Below are 18,011 nucleotides of genomic sequence, written 5' to 3'. Positions count from 1 at the left end.
AAGTATGCATGTTATAACTATTGAAATTTGTGTTTAAATAAAACAGCAGTTGCTTACTGGACGCCCCACTCTGTGGGTCATCTACCTGGCAGCCGGGCCAACTGCGTTTGTGTGTGTGTGTGAGTAAGGGTCTCCTAATCCGTCAGGTGCCACGGCTGTTTGAACGCAGTATAGTTGAAACAGTGGAAATGATACCATCGTCAACTAAACATTGTAACTCCTGTTCTACCTTGTCTTTTAAAGAATAAGGCATGGGTCTTGGTTTGTAATACGGTAATACTTAGGTACTGACAGTAGTAGTTAATATGTTAATAACATATGGTAATTGTTCAACATATGTTTTGTGTTATTGTTTGATATTTTGATTGAGTTTTTGTTAAAATAGAAATACACAACCTTTCATGAATTCAGTATAATTATTCAATAATTAATCTAATGACAAGTACTACATTTGATTTGAGCTTTAACTTAACAGGATCTCCATTATAACACCACTTATTACTACATTGTTACCTAGCTTAGTGGTAAATACCTCTGGAAATTCGTTTAATAAATCTCGCACAACTTTAGACTCATTACTTGATTCTACTTTTACTTCATCAGAAGTCGACATTACACTAGGCTATTTACATCGTTGGGGATACGAACAACAATTTGGAGAGCTTTTATCCAATCCCGACCAATTAGAGGATTAGCATCATTGCTTATTACATACAATGATAGACATTTTCAACTGATTTGTACTAAACAATAACATTGATTTTACCTACAGGTTTGGTTTTTTCATGAGTGTAGGAACTCAGAACTAGATCTGTGGGGTTTAGTTTTGCATTACTTAAATGCTTGTAAAATTGTTCCGAAACAACAGAAACACAAGCACCTGAATCTACTTCAAATCTCATTTGTTTACCTTGTACTTGCAAATCTAGGTTCAATTTTGTTGACCATACCCTGATTTACTTTAATGATTAGTTCACTGTCAGGGGTATTTTTGATGTAATTAACCTTGGCATTTGAACTATTTTTAGAGGTAGAATGACTGGATTTACCCATTTTTTTGGATTTATACGCCTTCTCCAAATGACCTTTTTTCTACAAAACTTGCACACGTATTCGCGAACATAGCACTGGTGTGTTGAATGGCCCTTTTTACCACAACAATAGCACTCTGTAGATTGCACAACACTAGGAACTGCACATGATGCACTTGATTGTTTGCTGCGTTAAGGTCGGTGAGCTGAGGAGAATCGCTGAAGCCTCATCGCTGTTGCCGTGCTGCCGCTGACGTGGTACGTCAGGGAGGATGCGTCCTTCTCTGCGGTCTCTAACGATGTTGCCAGCTGCTCCGCCTTGGTAAACATCTGGTTGTCCTCCGCCAGTAGTCTCTCCTTTATCGAATTATTCCGAATACTCTCACTAATCAGTCCCTGAGATAGTCCGGTAACTTGTCCTCGAACTGGCGATGCTTTGATAATTGGTTTAAATGAACGATGTATTCCGAAATAGTCTCGTGTTCCAGTCGGTCACGCTTGCTGAATTTATACCTCTCCTTGATAAACGAGGGTTTAGGATTAAGATGATCCTGTAACACTTTCACAATGTCCTCAAACGGCTTCTCCAATAGTTTTTAGGCGTAATTAAGTCCTTCAGCAGATTGTATGATTTAACTCCAATCACTGTTAAAAACGCACTTACTTTCTTGTCGTCCGAAATTCCATTACACTTTAATAGAAAGTTAAGTTCAAAACGTTCCACGTATGTAGACCACGTCTCCTCCGAACTGTCGAACGGCTCGAAATTTCTGATGACACTCATTGTAGTAGCTTATTCTTCTATCAGCATTAATTCACCAAACGGAGTGTAAAAATTGCCGTCTAGTGGCATGTAAGGTACCAAAACATTGGCACTGCACTATAAAACACGCTTCCTTTATCCACGCGGTAAGTTATCACACTCGCACCATTGTCGCATCCGAACCTAGATGTGAACAAAGATTCAGGTGCTCGAGATGATAAACACATTTTTACTTTAAGAAAAACCGCATTGGTGTGCGGGAGCCGGTGAGGTAGGACGATGACTGAAGGTACAGAGAGTGTCGAGTGATCGTGGTAGCAGTGGGAATGGAAATTGGTGTGATGGAACAACCAATGGGGTTAGTTTATTCGATCAGGCTATATGACGTCACATCGTACGATATCTAACGGTACATTGATCGAGCTAGCAAATTTAATACCTGTAACTATCTGAATTACAAATATAGAAATATACAATTCATTTGATATTTAAATGAATACACTACAGGATCAAAAACAAAAAAGAATGATATCACTGGATGGAATCTAATACTAATAATCTCTAGGCCTACATGTGTTTTGGAAGTTTATTGACAGTTGCATTGAAATAATAATACAAAAATGTTTATTTTTGGGTCATTTGTTTGTTATGGTCCATATGATTTTTAACAGTCATAATTAACTATCCCATTGCACAAATCATAAAACATCTCAAATGTATTAAATAACCAATGCTAAATTGTATTTATGGGTACGTCCTTTTCTTTTGTACTATATTTAGTAATTTACTGTAGATAATTTGTTATAAGCAAAAGTCACAATTCATTTATTTACATTTTCGAAAAGCTGGCTTGGCTACCTAGATTTCCATAAGACTAATGTTAAAAATATAATAATTTTGTTTTGAGTTTTTAACGAAAAACTAATTTCCCAGAGCTGTGGATAGCATGTATATTGTTTTTAGCCTGAAACTAAGATATTCATATCCTAACAATTGAGAGGAAATCACAGAAGCCGTTTTTACTCGTATTATAGTATAGATTTCAATGTAACAAAAATTGAGAAAAGTGTAAAAAACTCACATGTGGTGTGGGGGCTCGCTCCTCAGTCTCTGCTATACCCAGGAAGGACTGCAGAGGAGTCTTGGCACCTCTACATCTCGCCTTGTCCTGTTCTGTCAGATGTTCCACTCGTGTCTTGGTCACTAGCTCTACGTTGCTGGCACCAAACACCTGCAACAACACAAGTAACTATTTTTAAGGAAAAAATTCTACATTGAAATTTGACAATCCAATGTCAATAATAGAGTTACACATAAGATAAAGTGAATTCGGGTTAAAAATGTAATTTTCTCTGTGAATGCACATAGACTGATGCACTGATAGACCAGTATTGTCATTTTAATGAGTTGTTGTTGACAAAACTTTCCTAACAGGCTGCATGCTTTTATTATTTAAACTTTGTAATTTCAACCTTAACACTCCCCATCCTACTCCCTACTAACTTTTTTATATTTACAGGGGGGTCCTTTGTACGGGGTTGGCAAATAAGTATAAAGTGATTATTGCAGTTATACTCAAGCTTTGCTTTTGTAATGGGGAAGAACACAATTTGGTAAAATTAAATTTGTTTCTTTAAATTTACGGTATGCTATAGTATAACACATCTACCATAGCCATAATGTTCTATCACTGCATCTAAATCATAGAAAAAAAAATTATCAAATATTCGCACAAAATCACAAATAAATTATTCTTTAAATTAAAAACATAGACATAACTGTAAAAAATCCTACTTTTACACTTAATATTGAGTATCAGAGCTTTTTGTTGCTGCTTAGTTCAAATTAGCTGTTGTCATAAATGCAAAAAGAATATTATTGCTGCACCCTGCTGGTAAACCTTATAACTTTTTAATGTGATTGCATATCATAGAACCAACATAAATAGTTGAAACAGCTGACTAAATTCTTTAATTCCTTTTAAATATGAATACTCATAAGGTTAACATGGGGAACAACAGAGCCACTGGGGCGGAGCCCGAGAGGATTTTTGAGATAAAAATATGTCTATATGTTAATCGGAAATGTGAGGTATCATCATGGCAAATTTCAGCCCAATCTGTCCAGTGGTTATTGCGTGATTGAACTTCAAACAAACAAACAAACAAACACAAAAACGTTCACATTTATAATATTAATATTAGTATGATTTGCTTTATTTGACTCTGGAATGTGCAGCTAAATTATAGGATTCGCTGCTGATAATTTGTACTTGATCTTCCTTCACCCATTAGTATTTGCAAAAAAATTAACATTTTCTGAAATTTGAGTGAGGTAGGAATTTCAATATAGCGAGTAATTAGCAAGCCCGGAGGCTGAGGAACCAGTTCAGATGATGTTTTTACCTACGACCATTTTTTAAAGTAGCTGTTTCAGTTCAGTTCTTCGAATTGAAACGTTTCACATAACAACATTGTTTACTTTCATAATAGCATAGTTTTACTCATAACAACACTGGTAACCGGCCAATGAGGTTCAAGGATTGAGAGAGAAGAAGTAAAATTGTAATGATTTGAACTTCAACTAATCAGCTGTTCAGGCCAATTTATTTAATCGTTGAGTGGTGCAATGTTTGGTACAATGTTTCGTTGCATCACTGTCAGTGGCAATGAGAGGTTATAAACGATAACATGACCTCTCTTAGAAGTTATGAGTAGTAATTTTTAGTAATTAAAACACTGTCGTAGGTAAAGAAGTGTACGCAACTCACGTAAATAGTGTTAACGACACTTCTAGAAGTTTTTAAGGCACTCGCCGAGGCTCGTACCTTAAATTTTCTACTACTGTCGTTAACACTATCTATACGCAATCTAAACTACTACTGTATAAATAGGTTTTTATTACCTGTCAAGTAGTTCCAAAAGTAACAATAGTATTACATGTTTCGGCGGGATGCCATCATCAGACAATCAATCAATTATCAATTATCAATTAGTTAAGATGGGGACGCCACTATGTGCGTATTTTAACCCAAATATGAGTGAAGGATGAGTGTAGGATGAGTGGCGCGATCTTGTAGTCTTGTTAGTGACACTTCAATCCAGCGAATAAATACATTGAATTTGCTTGATAATAATATAATAAGAAGTTATGAACAACAAAATAATGACCATGTAAAATAAAAATAACAAAAAACAATGAAATTTCAGATTTAGGAAGAAAAAAACATTAAATTTGCTTGCTGGTTTCAAACACTTCCACTGACCTAACTGCAGTCACGGAAAAATAGATAACATATCTTTAGTTGTCACGGCGAAATCACGAATGTCTTTTGCGGTTACGGCAAAATTGAGAACACCTTCAGTAGTCATGGCAAATGCAAGATCAAGAATATTCCACGGTCACAGCAAAACCATGAACATAATACACGATCTCGGCGAAACTGTAAATCTTCCGCGGTCACGGTAAAATCAAGAACATCTACTGCGGTCACGGCAAACTTAATAATATATTCAGTAGTCGCGGTGAACTCATGAACGTCTTCCACGATCAGTGTAAAATCTAGTACATCGTCTGCGATCACGGCGAAATCGTAAACATCTTAGTTGGTCATGTCAAAATTGAGAACATTCTTCAGTAGTCATGGTGAAATTGAGAACATCTTCAGTAGTCATGGCGTAATTGAGAACATCTTCAGTGGTCACAACAAAATCTTGATTATCGTCCGAGGATAAACAAATTTGACATCTTCCGCAGTCACTTGACATCATCGTCTCCCACGATCACGGTAAAATCATCAATTTTCGATCGCGCATCTTTGTAAACACTCTCTGCGGTTGCCAAAATTTGCGCTCGCTTCGGCTCAACTCAATCCAAAGCTTAAATAAGGTCATTTTCTGCGCGTACGGATCTTTTGTACCAAACGTTGGTCCGACCAGACTTTAAAATATGGAGTTCCCATACCTGCAGACCCCTAGTATAATGTACACTTGGGGACTAGGAATCAAAACCTTGAAAACCAGGGTTTTCTGTCGGGAAATCTGGTAAAGTTAGTGAATTTTGTCTGCCCAAAACAAACCTTTTTTTCAGATTGTAGAGTAAAACATAACAGTTAAACGATTCTCATTATGCCAGTGGCGACAGTAGTAAGTGTGGCGGTCCATTCCAAAACTCACATTATCCTTATCAATAAAACTTTCAGGAAATGAAAAAAAAACTTTTAATTAATTATCCTGACAGTGAATTATTATGTTTTGTTTCATCCGAAGTGAAAGATATGTGTCTTTGTGCATTATTGCATGCCTTTTCGCCCTAATATGTGTAGTTTTTGAGAAAAATAAGTTTTAAGTTTGGGTAAAGTAAGTTTTGCCCTGACACAAATGGATAAAGTTAGTTTTGCTCTGACGCCTATGGATAAAGTTGGTTTTGGAAAGACAGTATACACTAGGATTGCATAACACTAATCAGTTTGGTTTTAAACAATACAACAAAATATTAAGATAATAGACCTAATAATATGGCTTGTATTAACCTTAAGAGGCGGCAGGAGTCAACCACCGTGCTACTGGCAGGGCCTGTTATTAACATGGGACTAATTTACTTTTCACTTAACTGCAATTAAACGATTGCGTATTTGGCATGGATCAAAAAGTAGTATCAAAAAACATAACTTAACCTACGTGTAGCATGCAAAAACATTCTTTAAAAAAAATTTTAATTTGTTTTTGTTGAAATAAAAAATATTGTTTTCCATAAGGATTTGATAGAACTAGTTCAGTTATACAGTAGGTAGACGTTAGTGTAAAATTGTGAAATTTGGCTTACAAGTAACCTTATATATTCAGTCTTAAAACTACTTTTTATTTTTCTTGAAAAGTAAATTGGTTTCAATGTTTTTCGTTGTTTTAAAATAACTCTACAACTGCGACCCTCTCATGTGCAGCGCGGGGCGGCGTAACAGTTCAGTGTTCTCCCCACAGATAGCACTAGCGTCGATGTGAAAGAAAAGGCGCGCAAAGTCTACATCGGAAGATCAACAATTTTGGCAGTGTCAATATTATTGAGTTGTTTCTATCAAACCGTGATGGGTCATCTGAAGAAGTTCCTGTCGAGGACAAAAAAGCGGAAGCTGCCTTCCTATTTAAAAAAGTACTTTGATGATAAGAAGTAAGTATGCATAATATTTAGTCTTGATTTTAGAATAGGCCTGGATACTATATAGGAGACTTATTGTGGTATTAGTAATTCAAAAAATAACTACGTGCAATTCAATTAACTAAACTGTGACTTTTAGAGAGACTTTTAAAAGAGGCACTTTTAAAGTAGGCCTACAATAATTTGTAGTAGTGTATTATCTGTCTAAACTTAAAGAAACATATATTTTTCGTCAGTTTGAATCATTAGCATTGTACCATCATATCTCTTGTCTTTTCAGGAAAGAATCAAGTCACGATGGGGAGAAAGACACAACAGAAACTACTCACGTCTCAAAGCTGTGTGGTCGTAGAATAGTGACAATTAAAGATATTTTCGATCAAGTGAAAGAATTAGATAATCATAGTCCCACATGTTGTAATTTCAAAGATTTGACATTTTTGCGGGAAAAGAGAGTTGGACTGAATAGTGGTTTTGTATTTAAATGTTCCATGTGCAACATAACAAAGGTTATTTGGTCAGAAACAAAGAAAAATGATTTGATGGATGTAAATACAAGTGCTGTTAGTGGAACTATGGCAACAGGTGGAGGCCAAGCTCAATTAGAGGAAGTTTTTTCACAATGGACATTCCCCCGATGAGCAACAAAACCTTTAAGAAAATAGAGGACAAGGTAAATATTAATTATTTTAGGGAAACATTTACTGTATGTCCACTTATTTGCTTTGGATATAACCAGGCACGGCCCTAGGGACTTTGCCGCCCTGGGCGAGATCGGTGATCGCCGCCCCCCGGGGGGTCTGGGGAATTCCCCCCAGCAAGTAAGGGTGGTCCGGGGGTCCCCCCCGGAAAATTTGACAAAAATATCTTCTCTAAACACAATTTTTATGCGTTTAGGAAGTGAAATCTGGTGTTAATACTTAATACAATTTTATGCAATTTTGTACTTATGAAATTAAACTTTTTGCTTTAATTGCATGTGGACTATTTTTTATTACATTTATTTTTTAAGTACTTAGGCTAGGCTTTTTGTTATATGATAACATTTGACGTTATGTTTCTCTATCCTTTAACACTGAATATTTTGATTAATATGTTAACGAGACTTGGCCTATTTAAAAAATTGTATTTGAATGGCGAGTAATAAAATCACTTAACTTCGTTGTTCCATTGCCACACCAACCAACGCCATCAAATTTTTCTTTTCGGGGCGCAACACCCGATCAGTTTACATTGTTTCAACATAAAATAACACTCATGAGACACCACGGAATACGAAAATCATAAAAACACACTAGCACAATAATTAACACCAGACGACAGATCAAGCGTAGTGTGGGTGTGGGTGACGGGGTAGAGGAGGAGGGTGTCGATGGTCGGTTGAACGCAAGATGTATCGAGTAAAAGGATTTTATTTTTACTTTTACTCGCATAGGCCTACCATGATTCATTTGCAGTATAGAAACTAGGAGTACGCTCCGAAGTCGCGTATGAGAATGAACGAAGACAATCCCATGTACATATAATCTGTCTTTGCTGCACGAAATTTAGCACAGTCATAGTAACCAACCATATGGGAAGGTATAAATTTGAAATGGTAATAACCGGACCACAGGATTTTTCCCTACAAAAATTTAAAACTTAGAAATTTAACATGGGCCTTGGCATGGCATTATTTTCGAGATAACAATAAAAAGGTAAATAAGAGTAGAAACTTATTTTAGTCAACGAATCGTCTGAAATAGCTGACTACAAACCGTACAGAGGAAAAGGGAAGAACAATCAGATTAATAGCATTGAGCATAATTTACGACAAAATGAATAACCAATAGAAAGGATTGCCGGAATTAGGCTGATGCACCATATTGCGTTTGGATACTGTAAATAAGTTTTACAGTATTTTATGTGAGCAAGACGTGCCATTAATGTAGACTTTGAATATGTACTGCAATTCCTATTTACAGTATACAAATAGGAATTTTATTAATGTGAACCAAAAATATAACACTCATAGTTTCGATGCTGTAATTAAACAATTCGTTGACGTGAACCCGACGTATCGTTGACTTTGAATAGGCCTACTGCACATAGACATTCCATATAAGTGAAGCAGAAGTAGGCCTAAGCCTACCAATGACTTCGGTTTCTGCAATACAAAATACACCAAAATAATCAAACACAAAATAAATGGACCGTTTACGATACACTGCAAGTAGACTATTCATTTACATGTACCATTGAGTTTGGATACTAAAGTAAACAATCCGTCTACATGAACCAGACGTACCATTGACTTTAGAATCTGTAAATAGGCATTCCATTTATGCGAACCAAATATATCATTGGCATTGGATACTGCAAGAAGACATTTAATTTATGAGAACCAGATGAAACATAGAATATGGTTCCTGCAAGTAGACAATTCATTCATTTAATCCTAACTTATGATTGACTTTGGATACCTACTGCAAATAGGCATTCTATTACAAATGCGAACCAACTATATCATTGACATTAAATTAATATGCTGGCTCCGCTCAATATTGCAAGCAGACAACTGCATTGTACACCTAGTGTACTATTACTTAGCGACAACTTTACTGACTTGTATGTCACAATGCCTCTGATATCTGATCAGTGTACAAATTCTATCAGATCTACTCAGACACAAATTACCTTACACGGACGTCCACTAACAACTTCACTCTTGTCTTGTCTCCATCCCCACATTCCACTTTTGTTTCTGAAACAATAAAATGTATAATAATTAATAATTTATATATTAACACTCAAAAATGATTTACTATATATTATAAGTTGTATTGTGGAAGGGCTATCAAGAAAGTTTTTGCTTTTAAATGAAATATCAACACCAAGAGATGGATTCTTCCTTATAACAAACATTTTACAATAAAATCTTAGGCTACATTTTTATTTAGTCAACATTAAACCAGCTTTTTCATAACCTATGTCTAGGAATCAGCTGCCTCCAACTCAACTTCCTGGTTAACTCAATCTTATACAGTATACTAAAAGTTTTTTGTAAAACTTACGACAGCTAGCCTGGCCATACTACTGGACCGAATTACACACCGTTGGTACCAAATGAGATATTTCCTGTAGATGTACAGAATTTCTTTAAAAATTAAAATAGGCTAAAAAATAAGCACAAAAAAATTGAAATTAAAAAAATTAGCATGGGTCTTAAGGGTTGCTATGCTGGTGACAAAATAACAACAAAATATAAACAGAAAATCCAAACAAATTCCAAACATGTTTTATTTACAGTGTGGGGTGAAAATAGAGAAGTTTGCACAATACATACTTTTGGTAGAGGTTTCGACCAAAGGCCACTCTAGTAAACAACTACTCAAAAATTAGGATTTTAACAAATTTGGTTGCAGACTTGCCAATTCATCTATCAACCAAGGACGCTTGCCAGTGCAGTGCTTCATCTTTTTTGCAAATATTTGTGGGAATGAATTTTGGTTGGTTATGATATTTGTCTACAGAGCCATAAAATTAATGCATTTTATAGTTTCAGGTATTGTATAGCAAAGTGAATTTTAAAACTTGACTGCAAACATAGTACAAGATACACAAAACAGAAACTACTGTACTACAGTTGAGTGTGCATTGAACATTGACAAGAAGTGTATCGTATTGTATACCTTTCAAAGCTGATCTTGTCAGTGTCTATGTAAGTGGTGACGATGGGAGCAGTGAGTCTGGCTCCTATAGTCTCATGAGATGGGTGGATGACTCGCAACTCCTCAGGAGACACAACACTCATCTGCTCCACAAACACTTGTCTGGTCTCGTGGTCCACCTCCATCATGGTGGCCTTGTCATCTGCACCAACAACACAAGTTAAAACCCGTCCTACAACTTTGTTAACAAATTGCGGTTTCCTTAGAGTTTTTAATACTTCTTAATAAAATGCCTGTGGTGTACATACTACAAAAATACATGGGAATAGCTAAAAAATTGTAAAACTTCATACTGTAAAATTTACTATGCCGCTGTGTATATGCAAACTTATATCATTCATTTAAAAAATATAAAATTACTTTTTAAGCACACTTGGCTTAAGAACTACAAAAGTTTTTCAAATTTTAAATAAATGAAATGTTTATGGGTGTAATATTTTAAAAGAACAAGATAAAATCTAGTGTATTCCATTTATTCCCCATCAACTCAATTATTATTGTTATTTACAAACTTAACAATCAGAACAAAACAAAAGTCTTTAACATCTGGAATGCAACCAACATTATCAAATCAATTGTTGCTTCTTGTACAAATAATATAAACATATATTACACTCGCCAACACTTAAATTTGCTTGACTCATAATACTTTAAAAATTCTTCTGACTCTTTGGCTTTTCCAACTTTATAGATCCAATTTCTCCGGCTTGTGCGCAGTCCTTTATGATCTCCTCAAAACTGTAAATGGACTGTATTGCACACCCCGTGGTTTCCCAACATTAGGCTTCAATCTAGGCAAATAAGGTGGAGCATCATTTCTTGATATTGATGGTGATGTAGACTCCTGAAGAATAGGCAAATCTCTATTGAATTCTTGTTGATGTGCCTCAATAGTCCTTCCAACTTCCTCTTTCCGCACGATGATTTCATCCTCCTCTACCTCAGTTGGCCTAAGATGGTCTGCATGGCAGACTCTTGTTTTGCCAAGAACACTAACCAAATAAGTAACTGGAATTTTACACTGTAATATACGACCTGGAACCCTTTCTCCTGTCTGACTGTTTTAACCAACACCTTCTGATTTTCATTAAAAAATCTACACGCAATTCTATGTCTATCTGAGGCTCGTTTCTGCATTTCCTGCTTCTTCCTTGACTCTTATAGTTGATTAGGTTTTAAGATAGTCAATTTTGTTTGAGGTTTCCAACGTAAGAACAGCTCACCTGGGCTCACACCGGTTACTGACGATGGAGTATTACGATATGCGAAAAGAAAGTTATCCAATTTATACTGCAGTGATGTTTGCTGAGATGATTTTTCACCCAAAACTTGCTTTAACAAACTTTTCTTAACTTCTTGAAGAGAACGCTCGGCTGCTCCATTGGAAGCAGGGTGATATGGTGGAGAAAATGTTAGTTTCACACCATTTTTCCTAAGAAACTCCCTGAATTCTAGGCTGGTAAAAGACCTATTGTATAAAGCCGTTGTCACACACCAACTCCTCAGGTAAACCATAAGCAGAAAATAGTGTACGAAGTTTCTCAATGGTCTTCCCTGTCAAACTATATATGGGTATAGAACTCATTAAAAATACTTCCATCCACTTTGAAAAACTATCCACTACAATCAACATTTCCTGTCTAGTGGTTGGATCTTCAGCAAAATCGATATGAATTCGGCGCCATCTCTCGGAAGTTAACGGCCATTGCTGCGCAATGGAACTTTTGAAGCAGCATTTCTTGTTACTTTGACAAATCAAACAAGATGACACAGCATCCTCAATTACTTTTTCGATCCCAGGCTACCACACGTGACTGCGTGCCAACAATTTCATTCGAGTAATTCCAGGATGTTGTTCATGCATCATCTGGATGACTTTACCTTGCAATTTCTTAGGTATTGTGACGCATAGCGACACGCTATATTTTACATAGTGTGTGCCGTTCGCGAAGCCGGGCTGCATGACTATCTCGTTGCCTGCCGCGACTGCATAAACGCGCTATCCCCACCCTCCTAGACTCTTGTCCTCTCCTCCTTCTTGCTCAACCAACCGTCAGACGAAAAGGAAGCCAAAAATTCGCCGAACCGGACTCTCATGTTACGGATAAGTTTTTTACCTTAGCTTAGGACTAAAATTAATAGCAATAATGTCTGGCTAGTTCAGGAAACAAGCGGGGAGCCCTTCTGGCTCACCCGACTATTGAAATGAGGTCAATTAACTCTTAGCTGAGATGGCTGCCTTCAGCACCCATCCTTATCGAACATGAAATATTAAACCACATGTTCCCAGAATGTAACTTAGCAATTATTTCCAGTTATCCAAGTTCAGTTCTTAGTGGGAAGGATAGATTAATATGTAAATAGTTAGTTCCATAGTTCAAATCAAAGCTGGCTAGGCAGGTGTTCTGATCTGGGTAAAAGGTCTCCGTCCCTCTGGTCCCCAGCAATCTTCCTAATTTTATTGGTAGCAGATTCAGCAGGCTTAAATTAAGTTTGGTCCAGACACACCTATTCCTAACCTATTAGCCTTACCCTGTTTATTCCCTCCTGATTACCCGAATTCCCTCCTCCATACCATTAACCACCCATTACCCCATCATCTAACCCTCACCGAACGGCCCCCCAGCTACAGTATGACTACTCTAATGCCCCATAAAATGCAGTTTTTATCCACTGACAATTCATCTTTCCTTCTCTGAAATGGAATTAACATTGGGTCTACAATTTCACACCACCCATACAACACAAAATCCCAAACTTTAGACAACAGTGGGTCTTAATCAGTCAAATGTCCTATCTCTAAAGAAGTGATTGGAGAATCATCACTCCCCGAACTGAAGAAATTCATTTCTGTTACACAAGATTCCACATGAGATATATAATTTTCATCCAACTCCAAAGTTTCATCCTCGGGTAGTGATAAGCGTGACAGCGCATCAGCGTGGGGCAAAGTGGAACCCTTCCGATATTTTACCTCAAAATTGTAGGCAGACAAAATCAGGGCCCATCGTTGTATAAATAATTGTATTATTTATACAATTATTTTCATATCATAAACATGAACCAAATCGGAAATGCATTTTCCATTTGGAACAACAGATTTTCATCAAGAAAATACATACATCAAATTAATGAGTCGTCGATCTAATTCAAATGTGATATAAACAAATAATTGCTGATGAAGATAAGGAGACGTACAACTTATTGGATGTAGCTGTGTAGCTACTAAATACATAATAGATTGAACATATCAGCATATTAATAGTGTGGCAATCACAATTCAGTCCCACACAGCTGCATTTAGTGTTAATTGGCAATAAGACCTCACAATACAGTATGTCAAATGCTAGAGCTTGTTTGTAAGTGCCTATCTACAAAAGCAGAAAATACAAATTTGTGATTTGTAACTGTTACATATGTTATTAAGATACACAGATGTTCAGAATTAAGTATTATTATGTTTGTTTAATTCAATGTTTTTGTTTAGTTCAATGCTAACATTATGAAATGATTAAATTGAGTTTTATACAGTTCTTGTTAATAATTGTATTTAATAATTGGCGACGAGGACAATTAATTATTTCTACGTTTCTATTTTACACTTATTACATTTACCAGTACAAATAATTGATTATGGCCTCCTTACAAGGCAATGAAACATTGAGTGAACTGAAGAAAGCAAGAGCTGTTGTTAAAGGTCAGTTGACTAGAGCTGAGAGAATGCTAGAAGAATTGTCTGGTATTAAAGTTGATAGTATCAGAACAAGACTCTCAGTGATACATGCATATTGGGAACGGTTCGAGCTTATCCAGCACAACATTGAAGTAAAAACAGATGAAGAACAACTTGACACTGAAATCACATACAGGACCGACATGGAGGATATGTATTTCAAAATAGTTGATGTATTACAACTCCGATTAAGTGAATTGGAAAGAGTCAACGAAACAGAAGAACTACAGCAGATCAGACCATACAGTGTTGATACTCAGAAATTGCGACCGCTTACATCAACAATTTCTTTCACCCCCTTCCAAGATGACGAGACATTCAAGAATTTCATAAGACGCCTAGAAGTCTTCATTCACTTACATGGACAAGGAATGCATCCTACAGATAAGGTACATTACTTCATTCTTTAACCCCTAGCCTACATCAGAAGGTTTATGATTTATGTGCTCCAGAAGTACCTCTGGATAAATCATATACAGAATTGGTGAGAATGTTGACAGATTATGTTGATCCACAGCCAAGTACTTGGGCTTTACAGCACAAATTCTTGTCTAGAGTACAGGAGCCCAATGAAACAGTTAAGATTTATTCAGTGGAATTGCAAAAACTTACATCTAATTGTGAGTTTAACTGTGAGTCTTGCCAGAAATCAATTGCTAATACTCTTTTGCGAATGCAGTTCATAAGGGGGTTAGTTAATAAAGATATTAGAGCCAAATTGCTTCAGGATGATTCATTTGTATCGTTTCAAGATGTCGTCAAAGCAGCGACAGCGATGGAAATTGCAAACCACGAGAGTGATCTATCTGAATACTATGCAACTAAAACTAATAGGCCTAGTACAGTACATCAGATTGAGGATAAATACAAAAATGTATCAACTAAATCGCACATGACGTCAAACCAGAAAAGGCCTTCACCTCTTTTTGATAGCCTTAAAGGAAAATGTTACAGATGTGGTTCTCAAAACCATAGGGCAAATAACTGTGAGTTTGCTTCAAAGATATGTAACAAATGCAAGAAACAGGGACACTTAGCCAGAGTATGTTTAGGATCTACAAGAACAAAAATTCACCAAGCCGAAGAAGAAGACTGTCAAGATGAACAACACGAGATTTTCAAAATAGATAGAAGAAATGGAGATAAAATTATGCTTGATTTATCAGTTGAAGGTAAACCAGTTCAAATGGAACTGGATACAGGTTCTGCTATAAGTACTCTGCCTTACTCTACATTCAAGAAACTTGAGATTAATAGGAAAATTTTTCATACACAAGTGCAGCTACGAACATACACTCGAGAAGTTTTCAAACCAAAAGGAGTTGTTTTTGTGCATTGCACATATAAAGATCAGGAATTTACAGGCAAACTTTACATCGTGGATGACAACCTTGACGCAATATTTGGTCGCGATTGGTTGCGAGAAGTACAGTTAGACTGGGCTGAACTAAAGGCAGTACAACAATACCCAAAAGTAGGTGGTCTCGACAACCTTTTAGAGAAGTTCAAGGATGTGTTTGAGCCAGGTATCGGTAAGATTCCAGATCAACTTGGACACTTACAACTTGTCGATGGGGCTCGTCCAGTATTTATGAAGGCTGTGCCGTACGCATTAAAACTGAAAGTCGAACAAGAACTTGACCGCTTGGAAGAGGCAGGAATAATTTCGAAAACTCAAGAATCTGAGTGGGGAACACCAATCGTTCCAGTAGTCAAGCCTAACGGCGATGTGAGAATATGCGCGGACTACAAAGTGACAGTAAACAAGCAGATCCAAGATGAACATCACCCTATTCCCAAAATTGAAGACATATTTGTCAACATGAATGGTGGAAAATTATTTTGTACACTAGATTTAAGAAACGCTTACCTTCATTTGGAAATGGACAGTGATAGTGCAAATATTCAAACCTTAAGCACGCATAAGGGACAGTACAGGGTACATAGATTAATGTTTGGTATTAAAGTTGCTCCTGGCATTTGGCAGAAAACAATGGACAAGACATTGGCAGGCCTAGAGGGAATACAGTGCTTCTTTGACGATATAGTCATTCAGGGAAATTCAGAAGAGGAACTACTTCTACGTTTGGAAAGTGTCTTAGGAAAACTAAGAGAAAAAGGTTTAAGACTCAATCGTGACAAATGCAAGTTTCTCCAGAGAAGAATACATTATTTGGGCCACGTCATTGATGAAAAGGGTATACATAAATGTATGGACAAAGTGGCTGCCATAGCAAAGGCAAGAAAACCTGAGAATGTAAGCGAACTTTTTCCGGACATTTTTAGGTTTGGTAAACTATTATAACCGATTCATAAAAGACCTAGCAACTCTACTGAAACCATTACATAAACTTTTACAGAAAGGGAACAAATAAATAATGCCTTGGGAACAGTTGAAATTAAAGATGGTAATCTTCATTATTACGTTAAAATGGATGATGGTCAAACTTGGAGACGACACGTGGACCAGATGCTACGCACAAAACTTTAAGGGGGGGACCACTGTTACATATGTTATTAAGATACACAGATGTTCAGAATTAAGTATTATTATGTTTGTTTAATTCAATGTGTTTGTTTAGTTCAATGCTAACATTATGAAATGATTAAATTGAGTTTTATACAGTTCTTGTTAATAATTGTATTTAATAGTAACAAAAGAAACATTTTAGTTCAAATTACATTTTCAATAATGAGATTTTGAGCCAAAGGCAGATTTAATTGTCTGTTTGTAACAGACAATAAGAACCATCTAATTATTTGTCAAATAGTAGAAACTTTGTTTCTAAATTTTAATAAGATACTTCAAAATTTGGAAGCATTCATATAAAATACCTACCTTAAATGAGAAAATATTAAAAGAGTCAATATTTATTCACCCGATCAACAGTTCTGGAGTGCTCTTAGGAAGTACACCCCGGCTACTTTGGAACCAGAACATGAATTTTGTTTACAACATTTGCTATGAGGTGTGGAACATTCTTTTGGTATTAATAATTATTCTCTGCAACTTTAATTTACAAAATACTTCCAACTACGTTGTCTTGGAAAGTTACACTAAATATAAGCTAAGTGATCAAATACAAAAACATGATACAAGGTGAGTAGTAGAGAATTTGAAGGAATTCAATCTATTATAAGGAACGAATATTCTATGGGGAGTTTCAAAGCAAGGAAGTGCCAACTGCAGTGGGGAGTATTTTTCTGTTTACGACTTGCCTGATGTATCTGACAACTGGAAAATGTAGCTCCGGTTACACCTTATTGCGTTGGGACATGTTTTTGCTGTTAACAAAGTTAATTCCTAAATAGATTTAAAACCATTCTTTTAGGCAGAGCTTTGGAACATGGCATTACATTTTTAAGAGTGCACAGCTTTTATGTTTTTTTCAAGTTGAGGAATTTGAATGTGATAAATTTATTAGTGTGTGAAAAATAATAATTAAGTCATATTTCTTTCCTTTAAATTTAAAGATTAACAAAATTTTATATTGATGCAGGGTGTGGGAGAACGGATCAGTTTCACTAACATATAGTACTCCGGCTGTGAGGAGGGTAGGTGAACAATGCTGTTTTTTTTCTCATTGGCTACTCATACCGTTGAGATGTATGTATTTTAA

The 18,011-nt window shown here is 36.1% G+C and overlaps 1 protein-coding gene across 5 annotated transcripts in view; it reads right to left on the bottom strand.

Annotated features, from left to right (window-relative positions):
• Window positions 1–18,011, bottom strand: part of LOC128982911 (ankyrin repeat domain-containing protein 13D) — a 222,057-nt gene that overhangs the window by 111,997 nt on the left and 92,049 nt on the right. For 3 of the 5 annotated variants that reach the window (XM_054401977.1, XM_054401978.1, XM_054401980.1), the window contains exons 6-9: window positions 17,611–17,676; window positions 10,620–10,800; window positions 9,625–9,691; window positions 2,876–3,025 (exon numbers count right to left, since the gene is read on the bottom strand). In XM_054401977.1, coding sequence (XP_054257952.1) covers window positions 2,876–3,025; window positions 9,625–9,691; window positions 10,620–10,800; window positions 17,611–17,676 — 464 coding nt within the window. The remainder of the gene's footprint in view (window positions 1–2,875; window positions 3,026–9,624; window positions 9,692–10,619; window positions 10,801–17,610; window positions 17,677–18,011) is intronic. The other 2 variants (XM_054401979.1, XM_054401981.1) reach the window with 1 other exon arrangement.

This window comes from Macrosteles quadrilineatus, unplaced genomic scaffold, assembly GCF_028750875.1.
Source record: "Macrosteles quadrilineatus isolate MER2022 unplaced genomic scaffold, UCM_ALF_1.0 Scaffold_1__1_contigs__length_201487025, whole genome shotgun sequence".
In the NCBI taxonomy this organism is placed as follows: domain Eukaryota; kingdom Metazoa; phylum Arthropoda; class Insecta; order Hemiptera; family Cicadellidae; genus Macrosteles; species Macrosteles quadrilineatus.
Note: the sequence above shows the minus strand (reverse complement) of the source record. Positions and strands in the feature narration are given on the sequence as shown.